This window comes from Balaenoptera ricei, chromosome 11 (genome assembly GCF_028023285.1).
Source record: "Balaenoptera ricei isolate mBalRic1 chromosome 11, mBalRic1.hap2, whole genome shotgun sequence".
Lineage (NCBI taxonomy): Eukaryota > Metazoa > Chordata > Mammalia > Artiodactyla > Balaenopteridae > Balaenoptera > Balaenoptera ricei.
The window spans coordinates 6,073,651-6,087,385 of NC_082649.1; the positions used below are offsets into that span (position 1 = coordinate 6,073,651).

The following is a 13,735-nucleotide window of genomic DNA, read 5'->3' on the forward strand; positions in this document are numbered from 1 at the left end:
CATGCTTCTCCACTGAAACGAACACCAGCAGCAGCCCACCAGCGACCGTCCTGCCTCTGGGTAAAGAAGTTAGCATCTTTCATCCAGTTGCCTGTCATCAGGGTGAAACATGGCAGGGAGACATGTGGCTATTTTTGGAACTGAGCTGCCGATGCCGGAGACGGCGGGACCCGTCCCCAACGAGGGAAAGGCCAGGAGTCCGTCCTCCTCTTCCCCTGCCCCCCTGCCCACCAAAATCTGCTCTCACACCTGTCCTTGGCCTTCAAGCTGGACTTCCCAAACACATGCACCAAGCAGTGGGTTTGGACCGCAGTCTCCCTGGATGGGTTTGACCTGCCCTGGCTTCTCTGTCACTGTCTGCTCCGAGTGGATGTTGGATGTTGGCCGTGTCGCACTTCTCCAGTGGGCTTGGATATTGTCTGGACCATATCGTTCGTCGTTTGACACGTGTTTCGCTGGTCCTGGTCCAAGCCGTGCTGTGCAGCCCCCTGGGGATTCTAGTGCCTCTGGCCATTCTTTTCGGCCTCCAGGCAGCCCACTGCTCCTGTGGCCCCCCATCCACGGCTCCCCGAGCTCACTGGGTGGTCTCATTCTACCTGCTGCCATTCACCCTCTTTCATAGTATCTTTCTCTCAGCGTCCATGATTTTGTCTCCTGGGGGACTGACACCACCTGACCGACCCATTACAAGGGTTGTGACAAATGGCCTTGAGGGATGGTTCCATGTGGTGATTCTAGATTCTGTTCTAACTCATTTTCCAAGACATCTTTGGGGTGTGGGGTAGTGAATGTGATTTCAATTCAGCTGGTGAGTCTGAGGTTTTCTGCCATGTCCACCAGCTGGCTGCCAACACCGTGACTGAGAATTGCTCTTTGTTTTGGCAGATGAATAGTTTTGAAACATTTTCTGCCACTTTGAACAATTCATGTCAAATTGGATTAGCTGACCTTTGGGCCTCCTTCATCCTTGATGTTCATGTTGCCGTCACTCAGCCCCGCCGACTGTCTCTGAACCAGCAACTTCTCAAGACCCTCTCTCTTCTTTGGAATGAGCTCTTCATCGATTCAAATGCTACCTGTGAGCATCTCTTAAATTCTCCTTCTGTCTCTTTCCAACCCACCCAAACACGTATCCTTTTTTTAAAAATTTTATTTATTTATTTATTTGTTTGTTATTTTTGGCTATGTTGGGTCTTTGTTGCTGCCCACGGGCTTTCTTTAGTTGCGGCGAGCAGGGGCTACTCTTTGTTGCGGCGCGTGGGCTTCTCATTGCCGTGGCTTCTCTTGTTGCGGAGCACGGGCTCTAGGCGAGCTGGCTCAGTAGTTGTGGCTTGCGGGCTCTAGAGCGCAGGCTCAGTAGTTGTGGCGCACGGGCTTAGTTGCTCCGTGGCATGTGGGATCTTCCCGGACCAGGGACTGAACCCATATCCCCTGCATCTTAACCTCTGCGCCACCAGGTAAGTCCCCAAACATGTATCCTTAAGGGTCCTGGGAGAAAAGGTGGCTCTGGTACATGTAAATACACTGTTGACCTTCTCGTTGCTGGTTCATATCTTCTATCCCTTGAACTTTGCAGTTGGGACCATTCAGTATGCTTCCAGCATAGGAAAGGTAACCAGAGCTCATCACTTGCAAAGCAGTGATGTGGGTACTTTATTATGACTATGACATGTTTTGCTGTAGATTTCAGGGAATTTCAGTGCACAGACTAGGGGGTCTCATTCTCCCAGAGCAATGTTTGCTTGGCCTTTTAGTTCCTGGCAGGTGTCCCCTCTGGCTCGGCACTTGCCTCCATGGGTTGACATGCCAAAGATGAGAGGGCTCATCCACCATGGACACCCAATGCTTGGGAAGAATGGACATGGGTCAGGGCTGTGACTTAGCCGTTTATAGTTCTTCAAAGGCGTTGCGAATTTTAATTTGCCATTTTGATCTTAAATTCAAATTTTAGGGCCTGAAGCTTGGCTCCCAGATGTCTCGGTCAAGAGGTAGAGGCTCGTCCAGGGCTTTCTAAATGAAACCAGAACTTAATTCTCCACAGCTGTGGAGGACAGGCATAGCACGAGTGATTGGAAAGTTAGAATTGTTCCAAATTCCACATTTATAATACTTGACTCTTGTCTGCCATTACGCCACTTTAGGATAGGATAAAAGTTATCAAGGAGTGAAGCCAACTAGAACCTGACCTTCTGCTCCATCCCTAGGTTCACCCCTAATGAATGTGCTAATAGCCGGTAATGCTGAATAATAAAGAGGCGTGAACAGGTGCCGCAAGATGCCCGAATAATTCACCAACTACTACCAACTCCCAAGAGGGCACTGGGGGCCAGGGTCCCTCTAGGAAGGGACAGAGGTGCATGAAGCAGGGAGTCTCAGGGCTCAGTCTTTAAGGGGAAGCCTCTGTCTGTTTTCAAGATACTTAGCTCCGTATTCTTTTAAAATCAAGACCAAGGCTGAGATCAAAGCCCCGCTCCGATTAAATGGAGCTGTATAAGACCTTGAAATCCTGCAGCCACAAAAGAACAGGACTTCACTGTTGCCTCTCATGCTAACCATCTGGTTGTAAACAAAATTGAGCCTCTGAAAAGCAAGCTGCCCCCCCACTCCTGCCCCCCGCCCAACACTTTACGAGATTATTGACACCAGAAATCAAAATCCCAGTGTGGTCCCGGGGTGCCGCAGTGTCAGTGGCACAGGAGCTGGGCTTCCTCCAGCAGGTTCTTAAGGCCCCGTTGATTCTGTGGGGTACGTGGGAGCCGGAGATTCCTTTGGGATAAGCTGGGCGGATCGGGCCGGAGACTGGGGGGGGGGGGCGGCCAGACCGGTGCAGACAGGGGTGCCATTTTAACAGCTGCTCTTTGTCCTTGCCCTTGTCATTCTAGGAGGGAAGGGAAATGAGAGCAGCGAACTGTTCCCTCTAAAAAACAAGCTTCCTCTGGGAAGAGTCTGCAGCCTGAGCTCAGAAAAGCCGGGCTGTGCGGACAGCATGCGCTGTGCTCCTGCTGTTCTCGTGTTTTCCTGGCCGAGCATGGGGCCTGCAGCTGGTGTGGCCTGGGGCAAGGGAGGTGGTCAGCCCCACACGGCCCGGGCGGCCCGTCTGCAGAAGCCCTCCCGCTCCTCCCCTGCCCCCTGGTTTCTTAGGCCGCCCTGACTCTGTCTCTTTACTGCTTCTTCCCCTCTCCAGCCTCCCCTCTGTTCCTCTCTCCTCCTCTCTTGGGGCTGGAAAGGACAGCAGGCCGGCTGCCCGGACCCCTGGGACTTGGGCCAAGCTGGGGCCGCAGGGATTCGGGTGCAGCCGCCTCCCTCGTGGCTGCCCGGCCCCGCCTGCGGCGTGATGGGGCCCCTGCCCTTCTCATCCCGGCCCCGCTCTCCTGAGAATCTCTCCTGCCCAAGGGAAGCAAGGGCCAGACTGCGGAGACCGCGGGGGGTTGGCCAGAGCGCGCTGTTGGCCGCGGCCCTTCCCCACGCCCTCTCGGTTCCATCTGGCAGAAAGAGCAACTGTCCCTGCCTGCGTCCCGACGCCAACGGGGGATCCTACAGTCCAGTTCCGTCCTGACCCTCACGGCCTGGGGGGAGCACAGATGCCAGCAGGTCAAGGGCTCGGCCCCCTGCGGATGCCACCTGCGGTTCTGTCCCACTCAGTGAGATTCAGGGGTTCCCGCAACGCCCCCTCCCGGGTCTGATGATTCACTGGAGCAACTCAGAGGACTCAGGAAAGTGCTCCAGTTATGACTCCAGGTGGATAGAAAGGACGCAGAGGAGGAACAGCCCTCCCCCCGGGGATCCGGCGGGTCGCTCTGCCCGCGCACGGTCGCGCTCACCCACCCCCAGGCTCCCCCGAGCCCCGTGTCCAGAGCTGTCACGTGGGGCTCACGACTTGAACCCCGTCTCCAGTCCTCCTCCCTCCCCTGGGGGTCAGGCTGGCCCGCGTTCCCGCCTCTCATCACGTGGTGGTCCTTTTGGGGAGCAGCCCCATCCTGAGCTCTCCGGGGACCCACTAGGAGCTGGATTATCACACAGGAAATTCCATGGTTTGGGTAGCTCTTCACATGTCCTTAACTTCATTCCACCAGAACTGCTCTCTCTTCCTCTCTCTCTCCCTCTTTAACTGTCCCTTGTCTGAACTCCCGGTGGGGTTTCTCTCCGGCCCCTGCGCACGGCGTTCAGATTCTGTTTTGTACTGGCGTGAGCCCTGCACGTCTCGTGGCACCCCGTCCACTCCCTGAGTCGCTGGAGGCCAGAAGCCTTGCCTGACGAATCCTCGTGTTTCCCGTGGCACCTCGCAGAGGGCATGCCACGCAGAAGCCGCCCCGTCTGGCCTAGATGAGTCAGGGCGCTCCTTGTCCTCCTGCCAGCGGTCGGTTAATGAAGCCAGGCCAGGCTAGCAGGTCCTGACACACAGAGCAGGTGCGTGCACTTCGGCAGACGTGGCGCTCCCGCCCCGTCCCGCTCCCGGCCTCCCGGCAGGCCTGGCTCCAGGGCGCCCCCTTCGGGAGGCTCTCCTGGCCCAGCAGCCGTCCTCCCAGCCCCTGCGCAGCTTCAGGACAGTCCGTGTTTAGAAAGCGCGCGGAACCTGCCTGGTGTGTCTTGCCTGTGAATACGATGTCCTCCAAGTCAGGGCCCCGGGGTGTCTGGGGCGTCTTGGTCCAACGGGGGATCATGAGAAACATCTGTGGCTTGAAAGGCGCCCGTTCAGGTCAGTAATGACGTGTGGTGTGCCACCGTGCCCGGCAGTGACCCCGGAGTGGACGAGACGGAGTAGGTCAGACACCCGAGCAGCTGGGAGCCTGCAGAGCTGTGGGCGCCCCCGCTGTGTCTAGCGGGGGGCCCCGTGCACGGCTGGCCCATGGTTAACGGCCCGGGTAAGTTTGTAAATGAAGGACGAATGAGTTAACTGTGGCATCTTCTGATCTCCAACAGATTACAACAGCAGCGAACTGAAAACAGCCTGCAGGAAGCACGAGCTCTACGTGAGCTTCCAAGACCTGGGGTGGCAGGTGAGTGCTCTGGACAGCAAGGGGGACGAGGGCCCTTTCTCAGCAGTCTCTTCTCATCTTAGAGGCGGCAGCCATCATCAAAGACCTTGAACTTGAGGGCCGAGAAGGTTCCTCCTGTGAAGGCACTTAGGAGCCCTTCCAGATGCCCGGGTCGTGGAGTGGGGGGGGGGGGCAAAAGGCCCGCCCACTCGTGCATGAAGCCCCCCGGCTCCTTTTCAGGTGCCCGGGCTCCCTGTTCCTCCAAATCAGTAGCCCCTTTCCCAGGGCTCTTCTCTCATTCTCTCAGGGTCCACAGGGCCTGCATTGCTTTGGGCATTTAAACAAGTGTTCATTGTGCTTTGACAAAAGGCTGGAAGAGCATCTAATAGTTAACTTCTGCAAGGGCCGTATACCGGCTCACCCAGACTAGAAGCGCACCAATGTTTTGCCTCCCTCCTGAGGGCCACTGCTAGTTAATAAGAGAAGACGCAAATTCTAGGTGTCCAGTGATGGAAGATCGTTCCCATGTGCAGGTGGCATTGCGGTGACAGGGAGTACCCGGGCTCCTGGAGAGGCTCCTTCGGTCCAAGTTCATGGAGCCGGCCACCTGCAGGCCTCCAGGCCTGGGCGGGCCAGGAGCAGGTCAGGGCCTTGTGGGCCTGTGGAAGGAGCGAGGGCTCCAGAGTGGGACTGACCGGGTTCGCAGCCTCGCTTTGCCCCTCGAGTGTGACCTCGACCTGCTGTGTCTGTCTCCTTAGCTGCCCCATGTGAGCGATAGCTTCTCGCAGGGTTCCTGAGGGCACAGGCGATACGAGGCGTGTGTCTACATCACTCTCTCTGTTGCTTCCTTTTGCTTTGAATGAAGGACTGGATCATTGCACCCAAGGGTTACGCTGCCAACTACTGTGATGGAGAATGCTCCTTCCCTCTCAACGCGCACATGAACGCCACCAACCATGCCATCGTGCAGACCCTGGTGAGCGCCGGCATCTCCGCGTGACTAGGGAGTAGGCCCGGACCAGGTATTGTTCCTAACGACGCCTCCCCTCCTTCTGTGTTTGGAACAGGTCCACCTTATGAATCCCGAGTACGTCCCCAAACCGTGCTGTGCGCCAACGAAACTGAATGCCATCTCAGTGCTTTACTTTGATGACAACTCCAACGTCATCCTGAAAAAATACAGGAACATGGTCGTCAGAGCTTGTGGGTGCCACTGACTCAGGACGAGCTGCTGGGGACACACGCACTGCCTTGGACTCCTGCATCACATCTGCCTTAAAAGGCACCCGGAAGCACCGAGAAAGCGGGATAAGACGCCGACACCATCTCGTGCCGGCTGCTGCCTTTCCGCCCTAACAGACATCTTAAAGGACCTCGTCCGTAACCTGCTCACGTAGTAAATGTCGTGAGTAGTTGTCGGTCTCTAGGAAGCTGAGTTTGAGTGTCTGTCTGTAGTATGAAGTCTGGTGACTGAAGAGACCTAACTTTGAACGTTCCCCTCTGCCCCCCAAACCCACCCAAATTATTTTGCTTTAGATCAAGCTCTTCGTGGTTTTATTAAGTAAATAGGGAAGATAATCTTAAAGTAAAATTCTTCTTGGCTCAGATATCAGCGGGCTCAGTAGTTGCTCACAGGTAGATTTTGCAGATAACGGGAATGGGGGAAGAACGTCTCTGTTCAGCTCTCCTCCCAGGGAGGTCGGTTTCTCAGGTGGGATCAACAGCCCGGGAGGGAGCCGGGCGGCCCGCAAGTGCCTTTTGTCGCAGTCGTGCTGTTACATGTTTGTGCGGGCGTTTTGTCCGCGTGAAAATATCCTTATTTCAGTTCAACCACATCATTTCCACCGCCCCCCGCCCCCCACCCCCGCCCGCCCCCCCTCACCACCACCACCACCACCAGCATTTGCTGTTTTCTTTGCTAGGACCAAAAACAGAGACTAGAGTGATCCCACTTTGAGGCGAGGCTCCGGGGATGAGAAGTCTTTTTAAAGCCATCATTTTAACCGAGCTACACGCCCGCACCTCTTCCCTTGAGGGACGGCTCTTTGAAAAAGCACGTTTACGTCAGGAATGTCAGCCCTCATCTGTGTCGGTAAAACGGTTCCTTGCCTCTTACGGGACAGCGTCCCGCATCTCGGGGTTAGACCAGCAAAGGCGGTGAGCTGAGGAAGGGCACCCAGCCTTAGGAAGAGGTTAGGATGGGTATGCGGTTTAGGAACCGAAATCACGGTTTTCTCCTGTAGAAAGTAAGACTCAGATTAAATCTGAGAATATTTTTTAAATGTCTTTTTCACGATCATGTACTAGGAAACCAATTTCATACTAAACTGATTAAATAATACATTTATGATCTATAACTGCACTTACAGCTTTTTTGTAAATATAAACTATAATTTATTGTCTATTTTATATCTGTTTTGCTGTAACATTTAAGGAAAGACCAGACTTCTTTCTTTTAAAAAGAGTTTATTTAGAAAGTATCATAGTGTAAACAAATTGTACCACTTTGATTTTCTTTTAAAACAAGACTCATGATGCAAAGATGAATCCACTCATGAGGATTGTGCTTCTCTAGAAAGTTGGGAGTTTTTTTTAAAGAACATCTGTGGACCATACATGATTAATAAAGATTTCCTTTAAGGCAGAGGCTGGCCGGCATCCTGCTGTTGTTGTCTGCCGTGGACAGCGGACGGGGGTCTTGTTTCTAAGGTCCTTAACCACCAGGCACTTTGTGCCGAGTGGCCACATCTCCTGAGCATGGGCGGTGGGGGTCAAGGAGCAACTGATGGCGAAGAACCTCCAGGTACATACCTTAAGGGAGCCTAGTCCTACAGCTGCTGCTTCCCAAGGGTGAGGGGGGTAAACATGCTTCTTATTAACCAGGACGGCGTGAGTTATGAGGACGCCGGTGATGTGGCCTACTTCGGCCCTGCCTCCCTCCTTCTTGGACCTTGAGGTCAAGTTAATCCCACTCTTCGTACAGTAGAAGACTGACCTCCTCGAAGGCAGACGAAATACAGGACACGGCCTCTAAAAGGACTGCTGAGTCTGAAGCTGCTTCTGGTTAGGGCTCCATCGTGGGGCTGCAGGGCTACCCAGACCTGGGAAAGCTCATCTAGTCCTCCTGCCCCAGGTGGCCAAGCCAACCAGAATCTTCCTAGGAGTTAACAGAATAGTCGGGACAAGCCTTGTGGAACTTTCCACATGAGACATCAAATCTTAAAGTTCACGTGGACTCTGGCTTCATGTTAACTAATGACATCTCTCACTCAGGAGGGACAGAAGTATCCCTTGAACAGTAATAAGCAATTGGTCAAGTATCAACACACACACGACTATGGCATCAGCATTATCTACTCAGGCACGCGTCAGGAGTACCACTGTTTTCACCCTGGCGCACCACTCTCCGTGAGGGAGGTATCAACAGAGACAGAAGATCCAGGAGGGGCTGGGAAAGTGGCTCTTCCAGAGGCGACGGGGTTTTGTGTTTTAAATCTGCTCCAAGCTACGGACCAACCACGTTATTAACAAGTCAGCTGGGACCTTCAGATCAGAGCAACGCAATACCGCCACAAGGCAAGGCCACCTTTCCAGAACTTGTGCGCGGATGGTTCGAAAACTATGCATCGGATGATGCTTTCACCAAAATTACTGCAAAGCCAAAAACAGTCTGGCAATTGGAATTTCCTTGACTCTATTTTAGTCTCAAAGGAAACCATTTAGATTTCACCGAGAGAAGGTTAAAGGGGATGGATGGTAGCTTGCCACTGAAAATATTTAGTTTGCAAAGGGATCATGAGGTACACATTTACTTAGAGAAATTTAAGAAAGAATCTGTGGAGTGTGTTGGCTTAAAAAACACACACATGGAGAAGCTAGCGCAAGTTTAGTACGTTCGGGGCTGTGAGTCACCACCGCAAGGGACCGGGCAGCGGCCGCAGGACTGAGCTCCCGCCCAGGGCCAGGCCGGAGACGCTTCCAGCCGAGCTCACAGTTCATCCTTCGCCTGGCGCAGGACAAAGTGGTGCAAGGAGTCCAGGTCTCGGCCCCCGCTGTGCTCGCTGACTTTTTTCCCTCCGCGGAAAAGCAGCAATGTGGGATAACCTCGTACCTTTAAAAAAAAAACGAAGACAAAAATTTGAAAACCAGCCCAAAGTGCTTCTTAAATAAAATCAGAAAAGATCCTAGAGTTGTGTCCAGGGAAGTCTATAGTTAAATTTTCAGAACGTACAGACCATCAAAAAAGTAAAGTACCTAAGAGTTCAGAAAGCAGAGCCTTGGGGCTCTTTATTCACTTTCCAACCCAAACCTACTTTCAAGATTAGCATCAAGGAGTGACTTCACCCTAAAGTGGAGTCTCAGCCTTTCACGCGCATATGGTCGCCTGGGGAGCTGGTGTGGACGGAGGGGGCCTGAGGCTGCATTTCCGACAAGCTCCCTGGCGACACCAGGGCGCTCTGGGGTCCGTGCTGAGTAGCAGCAAGAGCCTCAAGGACACACACTTGTCAGCTACAGCACACCTCTTTTCTCCTTAAAAATTTTTAAAGCACCCAAAAAAAAAAAAAATTTAAAAAAATGACTGGGATCTTCTAATAAGTAGATGACGTCTGTGCTACATACATCTATTCTGATAAACTCCAGAGGCCTCAAAAATGTTTTAAGAAAAACACCACAAATGGAAAAATATAAATTGCAAATCTTCTAGGCTATTCGATGGTGCTAATAGCTTGGAAAGAAGGCAACAGTTACATAAAGAACCCAAGCCCCAAGCCTGGCCCATTGGTGTGGCCCTCTCGGGGAAGTGTAGGATCAAATACCTCCTGCACTGAGCGCTGCCTTGTGTCTGTGTGTGCGATGAAGGCTACAAGCCAGCTGAGTGTTCAGCCAAGGAGAATGGCCACGCAGGTGGCGCCCTGCCCTCAAGCTCAGAGTCTCAGGCACTGCCAGCCTTTCGCCCAGGTAGCAAGGCCTGAAAACCCCCTCTGAACTGTGTGCGCTCACAGAAGACACAGACGACAGCCTTTCGAGAGAGCAGCTCTTTTGCCTCTCAAATGGGAAAAAAAAAAAATCCCCAAAGGACACAAAAAACTCTTTGTCGAGAGGATGAGTTATCTTGGTTGAGTTCACAATACCAAATTACAGCTCCACTTGGGATCCGCCCCCAATTCTGTCCCCATGAGTTTCCATCCATGTGGACCCACCGAGTACTTGCTGCAGATGTTCCGTTCTGCAGTGCAGTCCAACTCGGCGATCTTGACCTCCGCCAAGCCAGGGAATTCCTTTTTAGAGAGTTCCTCCCAGGTAGGAGCCAGGTTCTTACAATGCCCGCACCTGGGGACAGAAGAGCGACAGCTTTGTTGAGGTCCCGTCAAGTTCACCCGCCTGCATTTCACTGCCCAGCCTGTTTCTTCTGTAGGAAGCAGCCGACAGCTGCCTAGAAGTTTATAAACCGGCAGGTTCTCCCGCGGGGTGCGCTGACCTTCCCCCCTCCTGCACCTGCCCCTCCTCTCCCATCCCAAACACGGAATTCAAACCCAAGCCAGAGCAGACTTTCCGATAACCTGACTGATAGCAACAAGATGGTCTGAAAACAGCTTCAGCTTTGAAACCATCTCTACGATACGGTAAACTGGGGGCTCCCTGGTTTATGCGTGCACCGTGAGCAGGAGGAGACGGGCAGGAAACAAAACAGAAGACGCCAAACACTTTTTTAAAAATCACCTGAATGCCAAAAACAGATTATATTTCTTATGGTCTTAAATGTTCAAAAGAACTTCAAAGCTTCCCTGAAGCTTCCGGGATGTGGTGTGAGCACTGAGGCCACTAAGTTTTGTTCAAACTGTCCTTCCACCTGTTACTACACCCCCTTCCTGACCATCTTCCCCTCTATGACCTGCTCCCCTTCAGTGAAAGGGGCTCTTCTGTCCTTGTACGTGATCTAGACAGCTTTAGGTTTTTTTTAAAAAATGGAAAATACATGATAGTTTTAAAGGCATCATTTACTAGTGATGCTACTCTTTAAGAATCAAACCAGCGCAAGTCCTACAGGTCACTCGTTAACTTTCCATCTCTGCTGTTACTGTATCTCATGAATACGCAGAATGAAACAAAGTGAGGAGCGAAAATGGCGTGTGTGTGTGTGCGTGCGTGTGTGTGTGTGTGTGTGTGTTCTGAAACAGGATCTCTCTCTCCTCAGCACTATTTTTCCAAATGGGCTGTTTCAAGACAAAGCGTTCTCCCCGTTGTACAGCTGAGGAAACTGGGTTCAAAGGACTTAAAGGGCATCCAAAGCCGCAGTGGTTCACGCCACATCCTGGAACCTATCGTCTTCCCACCGATCCCGGCTCCCGTGGTCTCGGGCTCCGAGCAGCCCATCTCTGCTCTGGTCCCCGAGGGCCATGGGCCAGGAAGGTCGGGTGACTGACACACGGCATGGCTCTGATGGAAAGCTGAGCGCTACTCGATTTCTCTACAACATCCAGAGAGACTGAGGGGCAAAGCTATTAATACCTCATGATGTTCACGGTGTTTTTAACCCCAGAAGCCATCTATTTGGAAAAGTGCCCAGAGACCACAAAACTTCAGTGTTATGTGGCCACGATAATAAGTCTCCAATTTTTGTTTTCTCCAGAGCAGACTGAACTTTAAGTTAACCTCATTCTCTATAACTTTATGAATACCACCAAACTTTAACATATATGACGATAACATTTCCTTTTTCCCTATAGCATAACTACATGTAAATGCAGTATCTGCCCAACACTGAGTCCAGAGGGTTGGCCTATGAGCTGAAAAATAGGATGTGACTCAAGTGCACGAGGACAAAGTTTCTAATTCAACAGCCACTTACCATGGGGCATAAAACTTGACGAAGGTTATGCCTTCTGCGATGGTATCATCGAAGTTCTTTTCCGTCAATGCCAACACAGTGCCCTTGGGGGAGGGAAAAGCCACAATTCAAATACACCACGTAGAGCAGAGCGGGGGTCATGCTTTGGGATCGCAGAAATACAAGTCCGTCATCTTTTAAAATGCTGTTGTGATGTGTGCTCCGAGGCCACACACAAATACCTACACAACTCACTTTTCACAAGCTCCGCAAAAGGGCAGTGACTCATCATCACCGGTCCCACGGTCCTGAGCCCAGGAGACGCTGCGTGGAGGGGACAGGACACGTCCAGCGTTCTGCCCCCAGCCAGCCCAGGCAGGTTCAGGTGCAGCCACTGTGTCCAGGGCTCTGGGTGGGCAGGGCCCAAGCGTGCGCCTCCCGGGCTTGGAGCCTCAGCCACTGACCAAAGTCCAAGCTGACCGGCCTCCCTAAAGTCTGTACACACTGCTTTCCCCATCAACTCTATCGCTCTCATCCTACAGATTCATAATTATCTTCTCTACGTGATAGAAGGACCTTAGTCACACAAGCATAGGCAATATGTGCTTTACAGATAACAGGCTGCTTTCCATTTTTAAATTCAAAGTAAATGTGAAAACTGCTCATCTGAACTCAGGTTGGAGAATTCAGGGCAAAGGTGCCACAGGACAGTCTGCTCTAAAGCGATTCTATCTTGAAGGCTCTTCACAGAATTACGTCTGTGTTTCTCCATAAACGGGTCTGTGATCCTCTCGTGAGAGTATGGGTGATGGGGACTTTCCTGGTGGTCCAGTGGTTAAGAATCCGCCTTCCAATGCAGCGGAACGTGGGTTCGAGCCCTGGGCGGGGAACTAAGATCCCACACGCTGCGGGGCAACTGAGGCCACACGCTCCAGAGCCCGCGCGACACAACCACCGAGCCCGCACGCCGTAAGGGAAGATCCTGCGTGCCTCAACGAAGACCCGATGCAGCCAAATAAACAAATTAAAAAAAAAAAAAAAAAAGAATATGGATGATGTGTCACGTGGCAAAGTGTACCAGGGCTGCCCCACTCGAGTCCAGCACCAGGTACCATGTGCCTGTGACCAGGACGCAGGGGGGCTGAGGGGGCCATCCAGACGCTGCCGTCTTTATGTCCAGAAACACGACACCACGCTCACTGAGAGACCCACTTAGCGGTGGAAAACCTTATTATAAATAGAAACCCTTCTGGGTTTGACAAAAACATCCACAGTATATAATTATACTCGATGTGGGGTGACCTTTATAACCACCATGACACACGCTCCCTTGACACGTGGTCCCTTAACTACGAAATCGTTTGTTTACTTCTTAAACCCAAACTTCAACTTTTAACTAACACCCACGCAGTCCCCAACCTACAAGAGTCCCACTAGGGGCTGGGCCTGGGGGCGGAGGCCCATCAGAGCCCCACGCTGGGAGGATGGGGTAGGCGGCTGCTGGTTTTTCCAAGCCTGATGCCCGGGCCCTGGGCGTGACGGCCCCAGCGAGTCGCGATCGCTCCTGTAAAGGCTGGGGCTGGACAGTCACCGGGGAGGCGTCCTCCCCAGGACCAGGGCCGCCCTGCCCGCTGTCCCGGGTAAGAGCCTGATGTGCCGTGGAGTGTAGTTGTGTGAACTGAAGCGTCAACACAAGGATTCGGCTTTGGAAATAAATTGACAAACAGGCCTTATGGTTCTCAGCTAGGAAATCCGAGCACTGGTTTCCTGGGAAAACACTATTTTGACTCCCCCGAATCATCTCATCTTCACCCACGGCTTCGGCATCGGTTTCTACCCACGGGAGTGGAGGCACAGGCATCCGGCTTCAGCTCCGGACTCTCACCTGTCGCCACCTGCAGACCGCCACAGCCCTGGAACCAACACCTTG

The 13,735-nt window shown here is 52.6% G+C and overlaps 2 protein-coding genes across 3 annotated transcripts in view; one reads left to right on the plus strand and one right to left on the minus strand.

Moving 5' to 3' along the window:
* BMP6 (bone morphogenetic protein 6) overlaps nt 1-7,620 on the plus strand; it is a 146,346-nt gene extending 138,726 nt beyond the window's left edge. Inside the window, exons 5-7 of the mRNA XM_059937880.1 lie at nt 4,921-4,997; nt 5,842-5,952; nt 6,044-7,620. Of these exons, the coding sequence (XP_059793863.1) occupies nt 4,921-4,997; nt 5,842-5,952; nt 6,044-6,193 (338 nt within the window). The 3' untranslated portion in view covers nt 6,194-7,620. The remainder of the gene's footprint in view (nt 1-4,920; nt 4,998-5,841; nt 5,953-6,043) is intronic.
* Nucleotides 7,423-13,735, minus strand: part of TXNDC5 (thioredoxin domain containing 5) — a 29,537-nt gene continuing 23,224 nt past the window's right edge. For both annotated transcript variants that reach the window (XM_059937881.1, XM_059937882.1), the window contains exons 8-10: nt 11,827-11,909; nt 10,178-10,307; nt 7,423-9,087 (exon numbers count right to left, since the gene is read on the minus strand). In XM_059937881.1, the coding sequence (XP_059793864.1) occupies nt 8,965-9,087; nt 10,178-10,307; nt 11,827-11,909 (336 nt within the window). In that variant the 3' untranslated portion in view covers nt 7,423-8,964. The remainder of the gene's footprint in view (nt 9,088-10,177; nt 10,308-11,826; nt 11,910-13,735) is intronic.